Source organism: Sebastes umbrosus, chromosome 13, assembly GCF_015220745.1.
Source record: "Sebastes umbrosus isolate fSebUmb1 chromosome 13, fSebUmb1.pri, whole genome shotgun sequence".
NCBI classification, from domain to species: Eukaryota; Metazoa; Chordata; class Actinopteri; order Perciformes; family Sebastidae; genus Sebastes; species Sebastes umbrosus.
The window spans coordinates 9,952,510-9,964,665 of record NC_051281.1 but is presented as its reverse complement, the minus strand read 5'-3'; the positions used below and the strand labels follow the sequence as shown (position 1 = coordinate 9,964,665).

The following is a 12,156-nucleotide window of genomic DNA, read 5'->3' as shown; positions in this document are numbered from 1 at the left end:
CATTGATGCACTGTAAATAGCTGCTACACTTTTACAGCGGTGCCGGCCCACAAGCTGAAGGAGATGACTCGGCAAAAAATAAAATTCTGTTTCTTATTGCTTATGTCAGCTTAAAGTTACGATGCCAACCGGAGTGAAGAGTGGATGGTGTGCAGAAATGAATTGAATAAGAGGAATAATTTAAGTACAACCGTGTCGTAACTGAAAACATCATCCACTCCTCATCCAGGATTGAGTGTGTTGTCTCGGTAAAAGCAGGACATATAAAAGAAAATGGCGATAATAGTCACGATCCATACAGTCCATTTCTGTCACCTGGACAATTGTATTGACGATTGGCAGTCTATCATATCTGCAGATTGTAAGTGTACAGTAATTGCTACAATCGTGACCGCTATTGTCATATAAAAGTCTTCTCTAAAATGTATAAATAACTAAAATTACATAATATATTATATATTAACTGAATATAAACAACAACCATTGAAACAGAACTTTAGAGCTTTCTCATTTTAAAGTTTTATGTACAGGTACAATGCTACTCTCTAACACCTTTAACCACAAACCAGACAAAGTGTATCATGTGGAAAGATGCTGCTAAAGATCTAAAGCCAAGGTCTACAGTTCAGCCTAAAGAACTCCCCTCAATATTTTGGATGGATGTAACATGAGTAAGATTTGCTTACTGTCAGTATTCTCATCTCGTATACAATATAGAACATATAGATAATAGTATCTCTTAAATAATTACATAATTTAGATGGCTTGGTATGGTACAGTGTGTTTTCTATGAAGTGGGAGGAATAGAGAGGTGAAGTCCTGTACCTTCTGCTGGACCGCATGGAACATTATATATCGGATAAAATATGTACGGTATGAGAGACAAATCATTTATTGATCCCGTTTGAATTGCAGAATGAATCACACATATGATGTTTGCCAATTTAAAACATTATTTTACGAGTCAAGAAAGTCACAGTTTGTTGTAGTATCATTTAGTTTTGTGTGAAACCGCTCAGTGAACTAAATCTCTCATCTCGTACAATATACGTCACCAACACTAGATAGCTATTTAACTTAGCTATGACCACGCACAGATGAAACGTTATCTTACCTGATGTGTTTTATCCAGCGACTCCTGGTCTTTTTATCAGCTGGGAAGCGAAAGAACGAGCGAGACCCGTTGATCGTGTAACTACATCCTGGTACAAAACACACAGGCATCGGAGCTTCCAAAAGCTTGCGACTTTTGGGTGTTTAGTCTTTCTAATTATGTATTTTCAAACTTTCTTGACTTGCAAAATTATCTTTTAAATGACAAACATCATATGTGTGATTCATGGTGCAATTCAAACGGGATCAAAATAATATTTGTCTCTCGCCGTTGACTACCGTTCATATTTTTTCCGAATAAGGTCGCATGGTGGTCCACCGGAAGGGGCGGGACTTCGTCTCTCTATAGTTGGAGGAGAGGTAAATGGAGGGATACAGACAGAAAGAAATCAGAGATGCTAGCTGAATAAATAAATAAATCATTGGAGTATAAACTGGATCAAGGTGACATGCAGTCCTCCTCGTGTCCCCTTGTAGTGATCACGTACCAAAAGTTGGTCCTGAATACACAAAGTGCCTGATTTCAAAGTTGAGAGGGGTCCCATCCAGAGAGAGAAAAACAAAAGCGGTGTCCAATTTTGTGCCTACATACTGTACGTACAAGTGCTCTGTTAGCAGCACGAGTTTGGTGTTTGACTTTGGCTGTAGCTTTTCACTGGTGACAGCAAAGGAGCGACGGAGATGCCAAGGGTCTGTTACTGATCTGAACACAGACGACTTTTATCTTTTGGTGTCACCAGGACTGGAAACGATGGTTGGCTCTAGCAAGCGAAGTCCTCGAATACCCCGTGGCGCCCGGCGTGATGGTGGTGAGGGTGCGGGTGAGGGTTGTGGTGGTTGGGTAGGATCGTGTTGGCGTACGCCCCCTCTGGGTGACTCCGTGTCATATCATTGGGCTCCTGCTGAAGGCACAGCAAACACGTCAACTTCAACATCACGTTTCAGAGATCATTAAACGTCATTATGTGATGATACCTAACTGATAATCTCTTGACAAGGTCATTCAAAACCCTGACACTACTGAAGCAGTGGTCATGCTATAGATGGTCATAGTACTTTTACATTGTAATTTAAAGGGAACATTTTTTCCTAACATTTTGGGAAAGGCTTATTCACTTTCTATATGAGAGTGAGATGTAAAGAGTTATGTGCTGTAACTATTTTGTGATAACAGAGTGTATCCAGTACTACCGTGAAGTATCTCCAGCTATAGCGCAGATAGCCAGATATGGTCGAGATATGAGAACAGTTTGGTATTGATCTCTCTACAGGCACGATAGCCCTAAAAGGGGAAAACCACCTAAATAAATAATTCCAATATGTTATTTCCAGGGCCTAGGAAAGTTCAATCAATATTTGTTTTTCAGGAGCTACTCTCTCTCAAAGCCAGAAACCAGAGAAATAAGTCTCAATGGGAATGGAAGTCTGATTTTGTTTGTTTTCTTTTTTTTTATACCCAAATGAGCTTTATTCTGTTGTAGTGTTGTCAGTTGTGAAACAGAAAATGTTCCCATATACTCAGATCGTTCCCCCGGGTGCTCTCAGTGTCATCTGTAACATCTTTCACAATTCATTTTTTTATGGAGCTGTTCCACACTTTATACCCTGCGACATCACAAATTTGAGTTTTAGCTCTAGTTTTTGGATTTGAGAGAGAGTTGTTCATGTTTACTAATGTTTTTGGACTGTGTTGGATGAATTTTTAAATTGGGGGTAGTTCCCCCTTAACAGCCTCACTGTGATGACTGCTGTTATTTGCTAGTAGTTACAGCACATAACTTCCACTAAAACCACAAATTGTCATATTTAGATTTCTGTTTAAGCATGAATTGAAAAAAGCAGATACAATCAGAAACAATTCAGAAAGAAGGTGCCGCACTGAGAGTCAGTTTCCTGTATCTGTTTCACTTGGGTTTTACAACTGCTCTGCCCCTTTAGGCAGCCTAGAAATTAAGTTTGCATTGTGAATTACATTTCGAGGGAAACGTATTTTGTCACGGATTACGTTTGTTTTTTAAGTATCACAAATACGTTTGTAATGATAGTCCGTGGGAGTCGGCGTTGGGAGGAGGTCGGGATGGTGGATGGGTCAACAAACACTGGACTTTCTCTCCGAGGGCTGCTGTTTGTGTCCCGTGTCAAACTAAAAGTCACTCTTGCTCTGTACTTAGGGAGATATTAATCTTCTCATCTAACTCTTGAAAGAAAGTGTGTTTCTCAAATTGGGTGTCCCAAAAGTATCGCTTTTAAATTTCACTATTTGACATCAAATATTTTGGCAAAACAAATCCAGCGAAGTGATAATGTATGCTGTGTGTCCAAATGCAACACAAATGTTGGCTGAATAAGAGACAAGGCTGAAATGACAACTGTCATTTTCTCAGCTATAGCTAATCGTTAATTCAGTGAGACGTGTAAGATTGCGTATATAACACTTACACTTGGCCACAGATGCATCTTCGGTCTTAGTTTCCATGAGAAAGATAACAGTAGCTAGCTATTTAAATATTAACTGAGTGAAATTACTTTTAAGTTCTGTATATATATATATATATTTGAAGTTAATAGAGATCTGAATTCCCTGTTAGCTTGAATGGATTTTCTGTGAATTGATAATGTTTTCTCCTGTAGATACTGAGGTTTTCTGCCCTTATTCTAAAACCAATTTTATGTCTACATCTCCACTGCAAAGTAAAATGTGATGTTAGCCAGTCACACCAGCCAAACCTAATCAAAGCTGCAAATATTGAACGGCAACAGAATAAATTGTGTTTTCGGTTTCTCTGGCTGACTTGTTTAAAAGTGAAAACCCTGTTATAGTTTTATAGTAAGGTGTGTGGAATTGAGACACAGTTAGATGTGAGACAAGAAGTCTATTGTTCAGATATAAGCAGAATGAAGTTGTGCAATAACAAATCCAAGCTCCAGGGGAGGATGTGCTTTGCACCGTGCTTAGGACTAATTAGGAACAATACATTCTTCATTATTTTAGAATTATTCCCTCGTAGTTTCCTAATGCAGTTACAGAGCTGCAGAGCGAGCTGTACACTCGGCATGAACACAACTATTTGTTAAAGTACAGTATGTGCTGTACCTTTGCTTTCATTTCCTCCAGACCCACTGTTGCAACAGTGCTGGTCTGCTGCTTGCTCTTCTTCTCCTCTTTCTGCGGCCTCAGCAGACGTTGTAGCCGGTGCTTGATCACCTGGATTCACCCATCGCACAGCAGCGGGGAGGGTGAAAGAGCAGAGATGAGCGAGGGAGACAAGAGACGCAGCGGAGTGAAGAGTTCTTTCACTGTGATGATGTCTGCATTACAGTCCCTCCCTCTGATTTAGCTTTATTCATACATGTTTGGTAGTCAGCAGGTAGCCGGCTAGAAAGCTTAAAAGGGGATACAGCTGAGACAGGAGTTCACTTCATGATCAGCGTTAGTAGCATATCTTTGGCACAGACCTGAGCGGATATTATACTCTCCAGCCTGGAAATCAAATGAAACTCCTCACATGCATAATAAGAGATAACGTTTACACTGCCAGAGATTATCTGATACGTCTGGGAAGAACAGTGATATGTACTATCTGGGGCTGTCAAAGTTAACGATAATAACGCGTTAACGCAAATTTGTCCCTAATTTAAAGAGAGTCTAGAGTAAAGATACTGGCATCATATGAAACTAGAAAACCTAAGGTACCAAACATGTCAAACTAGCTTGTCATGAAGCAGGTTAAATAACGCTCCAAACTTGCGATAAACTTTGGCGAGGACAATATTTGTCATTGTTTGTGTTGTTAATTGATTTCCAATAATAAATATATACATACATTTGCATAAAACAAGCATATTTGTCCACTCCCATGTTGATAAGAGTATCAAACACTTGACAAATCTCCCTTTAAGGTAAATTTTGAACAGATAAAAAATGTGTGATTAATTTGTGATTAATCACAATTAAATATTCTAATTGATTGACAGCCCTAGTACTAACACACATATCACAAATTTTTTTTTTCAATATTGAGGAAAATTAAATAGAAATACTTTCTAAATAGTTGCGTAAAGAGTCGGTTGCAACAGATTTCTTTCTGAGGACAATAGTGCTGCAGGAATGAGTCCTACAACCCAGAAACGAGTTAGCATTTCTGCACATCCAGTTCCCCCGCTGGAAATCAATCTGGCGATTGCATTTACGCTTCAAAAATCATAAAAGTGGTGTTCATTTGTGGAGCTTATCTAACGGAACAAAACGTGTAAGTATCATAAATGTTTGTTTACCACCAAGTTTATTTTCTGCAGTAATCCAAAACCCAAAGGAAAAATCCCGTTGGCTTTTAGTCGAGGGAACCAGGGCGATGCTAACTTCTTGGTTGGCCTACAAAAATACGTCATCTCTGCAGTACTCTATTGCTGTTAATTAATGCTGATTATATCACAGCTAGTTCTGACCTCACATTGTGATTGGCTGATGTGTGTGGGCTTGCACAGGCACCATACCTCATAGACATAATCCAGTATTTCTAAGATTGTCAGGATGCTGGCTCCAATGAATAAACCCATCTGTCCACCAATGTCACCTGAAAAGAAGGAGCATGTAAGGACAAGCACAACGTAATGCCAGAGCAGTTCTTGTCTGCGACTAATGGACATGAAAAATAAGTGCAGCTACAATAACAACACCTCTCCCTCTGCACCAAGAGAGACAAAAAGTGATAGAAATCTTACCCAATAAACCTGCAACATCATAGGCTTTCTTTTGCTCAATTGTTTCATAGTTCAGAGCTTCAAAGAAGATATCTAAGACCAGGAAGTTGTCTCTGGAAAAACAAGTGTGGATGTCAAACACGGTGTCATACTCTTTTTGTTTCTGTTTTTATAATTCACTACAAAGTTAACATCATTTGAAAAAACACCATTCTGAGTCATCACTGTAAACTGTCATGATGGGACTGTCAGGCCTCCAGCGTTTTATACAGATCTAACCAGCGATTGTGAGATAATGAGGTGTTTGAGGGTTTAACTGAGATGAGCAGAACAAGCACTGACAGCATGCACACTCACCGCCACGTCTCTGATCTCTCTGGATTTGCAAAGTCTGGTGATATTAAGTGTTGTGAGGCATCATGCGCTCTTTGGATAAGGCATGTTTACCTTCTACCACATGCCTGCCTATTAGGCGCTGAGAGGAATTACAGCATGAGCACATTGGAAATGCATTAATTATAATCTGAATGTTAGTAAATGCTCCATAAAACACGTTGTAGAGCTGGATTAAAAGTTATAGCCCTGCCAGAGGTCGCTAGAAGTTACAATGTTGATTAAATCTCACAGTATTAATGAGCCGGATGGAACAAACAACCTCAACCAACCCTCCTGATTTTCACAGGAAACTCTCGTTTTTCATTACCCTCTCCCGGTTTCCTCACGGATTTACAATTCTCCCGATTTATGGCAAATTTTGACACTTTTTTTTCTCCCTTTTTCGTTATCTTATCCTGTTTCTGGAACTGAACTGTGTATAATCCCTTCAGTTTCCACCCGGACGACAATAGAGCTACACCAAGAGTGTGTTCCAATCCGCGTACTTCTGTACTTACACTTACTATTTTGAGTGCATAAGTGCGTTCACACTGGGAAGTACGGCAAAATGCAGTGCACTCAAAGTACCCGGATGTTGTACTCAAAACGGTCAGATCGTTGAGTGTGGAACGCTGGACACTTTCCACACTCAACTGTCGCCATCTTGGCTACGTAGCGGAAGGGGCGGAGCCACGACCACTATTCAAACATACGTAGATAACAGAATAAAACAATACAATACGTAAACAGGAGGACACATCGTAGGCGTAGGCGACGACGTTGGAAACGTAAGTTCCACTCTGCTTTCATTTTTTTTCAGAAGATATTTTGGCGGATAGCGAGCCGCGGTCAAATGTTGTGATCGTCATTTCCGGTCAGTGCGCTGCAGAGTATTCGATTTGAGACGACCCTACCCCGTTGAAATTTACGCACTACTGAAGTAAGTACAGAGTGCACAAAGTGCACTACATTGAAGTGTACTTCTGGAAGTACGTGGATTGGAACACACTGCAACTGTCGTTTCCCAGCGGAAGAGAGCAGTCTATGCTCGTGACACAGCTCATGTATAAGGTGCGCTCGCCACAGCACGCTGCGCCCAAAGACCTTCAGATAGACTGACAGACCAGGTAGAGTACAACATCTCAGAATCTTATAATACAGTATAATAAATATTTTTAATGTCCAGATTATATGTATTATGCATACATATTATACTCATAATGACATCATGGTGCCTGATAATTAAATTTCTATCACCAGACTTTCTACTTCCAAGAAGATCAACTATTCACCTAAAGACAAAACATAAACTGATGCCTGTATGAAAGTATAATGGATTTTCCTTTCTATTTATGGTTGTGTGTTTGTTATCACAGACTGGAGGTCATAGTTTATGGCCCTTTTTATTGAGCACCACATCACCGCCCATACGTGAGCTTAGTCTTGTTGAACGCTCCTGTTGTACCTGATGTAGTCCTCTGACTTGTCGTATTTCCTGGAGAGATAGCGAGCAGAGCCCTTGCTGGGGATTTTGACCATGGAGAGCTCTTTACCGTAGCGGGTGAGATTACAGGGCGTCTCGCATGGACAGGTATCCCCACTGTTCTTCTGTAGCTGTGCTGCAACACAATGGAAACAGTAGTTTAACAGCTACAGACTGGGTCAGTTTCAGTGATGATTTGGTGGCACTCACTCTGCCAGAGAAACATATACGATACCACACTGAATCTAAAGGGAAAAACAATCTGCCGCGGAGGAAAAAGTGTGAAGTAAGGGAGTGTGTCTTATAAGAATAGTAGTTTTTTTTGACCGCTTGAGTGCAGTGGAGCACGCTGTAAACACAATATTTACACATTATCACCATTTCAAGTTTTTAGTAGTATTAGCATTAATTTGGAGCTGTGTTTCTGACCACCTGGTCTTTTAGCTCTGTTTTGGTCTCCACCAACTCTCTCTTTAGCTGCTAAATGCTCCAATATGTTCACTAGCTAGTCGCTTACTTTGTCTGTGTGCTTTGATGGGTGCTATGCCGTTGTTCCGATCAAATCCCAATATACTAATCCCAATAGTCCGAAAAATGTCCAGACAGCCCGTTATCCTGAACAGAAGCACATGGCTAATTATTACGCAAAATGATGTCATCGGATCTTTCTGGTCATAGTATTTTTTTTTGACCCGCCTCTGGTTGGCTGACAGTCTTACCCAACTAATCTCACTCCTCATGCTTAAACCTAACCAACCAACGAAGGCATTCAAGGCAACGAGACGGGAAGGTACGATGATGTCATTCTGCATAATAATTAGGCAGTCCCCGTTTGATGCTGGGCGGGTAGCGTTCAGTGGGTTTATCATTACTGCTATTTATGACTAGAATAACTTGACAAATCAAATTAATATTCAGGTTCCCAGCTTTCAGATGATGTACACCACTTCTATGTGACATACTGTATATGGTTGACCTACTATCTCCCCCTAAAGATGCCCTGCCCTCCCCTAAAAAAGACAAAAACAGTTCTTTGAAACTGTGGTGTATAGATTGGTGCAACTTTAAAGTTGCATGTTAAAGAGGACTTATTATGCTTTAGTGCTTTTCCCCTTTCCTTTAGTGTGTTATCTAGTTTTTTTTGTGCATGTAAAAGGTCTGCAAAGTTACAAAGCCCAAAGTCCACGCCAAAGTTAGTTACTCTCCCCCACAAAAACACTGCTCCTGAACTGCCTGAAACGCCTTGATTGAAGTCCTGCCTTTTCTTCTGTAAAGTGGTGATGTCACCAAGTAACACATTTGCATAATACCTGTGTAGGTGCTGCAGCACGGCCGGTATGAGAAAAATAAAGTGTTTTTTGAACATTAAAGTATGTTCAAGTAGAAAACCAAAATAAAAGTATCCTGAAAATAAGCATAATAGGTCATCTTTAATATACTTTATTACATGACCACAGAAATTATGTATGTTTCTGATTGGTTGGCAGGCGTCCATTACATAAGTGTAACATATTGGGACACTTCAATTACATTTCCAGTCAACAGCACTTATGGGACATGTCACGTTACCCCACAATGACAATTTAAAAATACCCTGTTTCCTTTAGTAAGTGGCCATGGTGGTGTTAGCACAAATAATACAATTGCGTGCTGATGTAGTTTAAGAAAAATATATACACCAGCTGAGATGATTAGGCCTTCTCTGTGTGGCTCTTTCAGTACAGTAATGAGGGTTTTCGAAGGCTAAAATATATTTTTTATTGAGAAGCAGCAGTCAGCACTCAGCATCATTAAATTATATTACTTTCATGCCCAGAAAATTACTAGCAGTTAGTGTTTCTCCCAGTTGTATGGGTAATTTTGAGGATGAACAAATTCAATACAGCCTTTTGAATGCAGAATTAACAGTTTGTAAAATCATCAAATGTGCATCAAAATGTCAGGTCATGTCAGGTTTTATAGACTTATAGACTCACCGCCATATTAGAAACAGAACACATGATATTAACAGACCTGGATATATCAACAAAACGATAACCGTATTATTTAATAGACAACTGTGGCAACAGTGTTTACAATAATTCAGTTACGGCATTTGTTTGGAGAATAAATGATGAAGTACTGTAACGGCTCTATATACATTCCTAGATTTAACATCCAATTAACTCGCAGGCATGAATTGTTCACACATTAACAAATAGATATTCAACTCTGAAACAGCACTATATACACAGGAGAGTAAATAGCTTTTCCCCAATCTCTCTTTTCAAATTCTAAATGCATTCAGTCCACACAAAAAAACAGAGAGAGGGAGCACTGAGAGCAGTAATTATAAATTGGTGATTTATGTATTTTATAACTCTCATGTGTATGCAGGAGCACAGTGGCATATATCCTTTGTCTGATATGGGAACAAAACACCTTTACAATATAAATATATAAATGATATTCTAATTTATTACCTTTCATGGAGGGTGAATGTATTCATTTGATTCAGGAATATGACCCACATGAATATGGCCCGCTCCTGTAAGATATAGCTAAGATTTCATTCAATTTTAAATAAGGTTTGAATTCAGCAAAGAGAGACATAATTAAATTTTCTGGCTTATTTGGCTGAGAAATGTTAATTGTACTTATATGTCTGCCATGACCATGAAAAATTTCTTTTTTTTTTTACTGCAACCGCGATGCCATTGAAACCAAGGCAGCTTTGTTGGAGGAGGCGAGAGAGGTCGGAGTCAGAGCTGAGGGTGGGGGTGCAGTCAGATATGCAGAAATGGAGAGTCGGTTTAATATTAACAGTTCAACAATGGAGCCAGCACAGCCATCAAGCTCTAAAGTGACTAAATCACAATGAGGAAAAGTAATTTCAAAATATCAAGTCTACCTGCAGGTATTTGTATTACAGAAAAAAAAATCCTTATCATATTTACTGAGTGTGTTTCCATTTCCCTTTGGGGGAATGCATTGTAATGAGAAAAGAAATGAAGGAAGATTGTTTCTTACCGAGTGCTTTGTCAACACAGTTGATTTTACTGGGAGGGCAGATAGCTGCAGTTCCTGGAGAGGAGAACAGAAAATGAGTTTGATCAATCAGAAACAAAATGATCAGTGACCCGTGTCTGCTGCAATGAGGAGTCCTGGCTGTGAACAACACTCCACAGCTTATTAGTCATCTTCGAATGAGGGCAGGCGCACAGAGGACGACTTCCATCCGCGGAGCGCGGGGCCGCCTTGGACGTCTGCTCTCGATTGCACTGAGAAATGGAGCATGCTGGCTTCACCCATAACGCATATTTAAAAAGTCTTTAAAAAACAATCAATGAGTCATTTCCTCGCAGACAAACATATTGCCCAGACCGTTAATGACAGGTATTCATCAGCAGCACAATTAATTGGCAGAGGTGTGTCTGTAAAATGTTCAGGGTTAATGTTTTGTGCAAGTCTCCTTCCCAATCACTAGGAAATGTTAATTAATGCGCAATGAAATGATGTCTGATGATCTGAGGAGTGAGTCTATTCAAACATTCAGCTGGTTCTGTTGTAGAAATAACCATCATTAAAGGTACAGTGTGTAGGATTTGGAAGCATCTAGTGGTGTGGTTGCAGATTGCAACCAACCAAGTACCCCTCTGTACACTGCTTCCTTTCCAAGACTGCCGCCAAGTGCAAAACTGTGGTACGCCGTTCACCTTGTTCAGAGGCCATCCGTACCATAATAACACTACTTTAGGAGCAGACGGCGGCTGGCGGTAACACGGTTTTGCACTCAGGTGTCTAAAGTCACAGGCCTAGACTGTACTCTATATCAGGGGTTCTCAACCAGTGTGCTGCGGCACACTGGTTCTCAACATTGGTTGAGAACCAATATCCCTCTCTGTCAACACGGAAGGTGTGCCTCGGAAATGTTTCGACAATCACAAGTGTGCCTTCAGTTGCAAAAGGTTGAGAACCCCTGCTCTATATGATACATGATATGATACATACATGAAACAAAACGGCGTTTGCAGACCATTTTCACACAACTCTTACTCACCACTTGGCTTCATTCCAGATGGCCTTTATTGAAATGATCAGATGAGATGAAGATGAAAAATGAGAAGATCCTTCAGTGTTTTTCCTCTTGACTATACTCATTTGCTCGCTTTCCTCATTTCTGTTTCTCTTCTCGTGCACTGACTCGTTTAAGCTGAACAGCCAATCAGAGTGATTTCTCTCACCGACAGTCTTCCTCGCCGATTCAACACGCTGAATCGGACGAAAAACCTCCAACACGAACAGGCTAGAGCCGACAGTGCGAGACCCCCCGCAAAAAACAGGCTGACGGGCGCTCAGCGACGACCCCAAAATGTCCGACGGCCGACCGTAAGCTTGGTGTGTCAGGGCATTTATGAGCAACGAAAGTCAGACGGAGGCTGGCGGAACCACGGTTTTGAACTCTGCGGCTTACTGCAGTTTCACAAGCGCGTCAGAGAACTACG

At 40.4% G+C, this 12,156-nt stretch overlaps 1 protein-coding gene across 2 annotated transcripts in view; it reads right to left on the bottom strand.

The window, feature by feature from the left end:
- Window positions 1-1,321: 1,321 nt before the first annotated feature.
- The window catches only part of asic4a (acid-sensing (proton-gated) ion channel family member 4a), a 98,551-nt gene continuing 87,716 nt past the window's right edge, over window positions 1,322-12,156 (bottom strand). The window contains exons 5-10 of one of the 2 annotated variants that reach the window (XM_037789943.1): window positions 10,682-10,735; window positions 7,655-7,808; window positions 5,836-5,927; window positions 5,608-5,687; window positions 4,208-4,318; window positions 1,322-2,015 (exon numbers count right to left, since the gene is read on the bottom strand). In XM_037789943.1, coding sequence (XP_037645871.1) covers window positions 1,875-2,015; window positions 4,208-4,318; window positions 5,608-5,687; window positions 5,836-5,927; window positions 7,655-7,808; window positions 10,682-10,735 — 632 coding nt within the window. In that variant the 3' untranslated portion in view covers window positions 1,322-1,874. The remainder of the gene's footprint in view (window positions 2,016-4,207; window positions 4,319-5,607; window positions 5,688-5,835; window positions 5,928-7,654; window positions 7,809-10,681; window positions 10,736-12,156) is intronic. The other variant, XM_037789944.1, reaches the window with a different exon arrangement.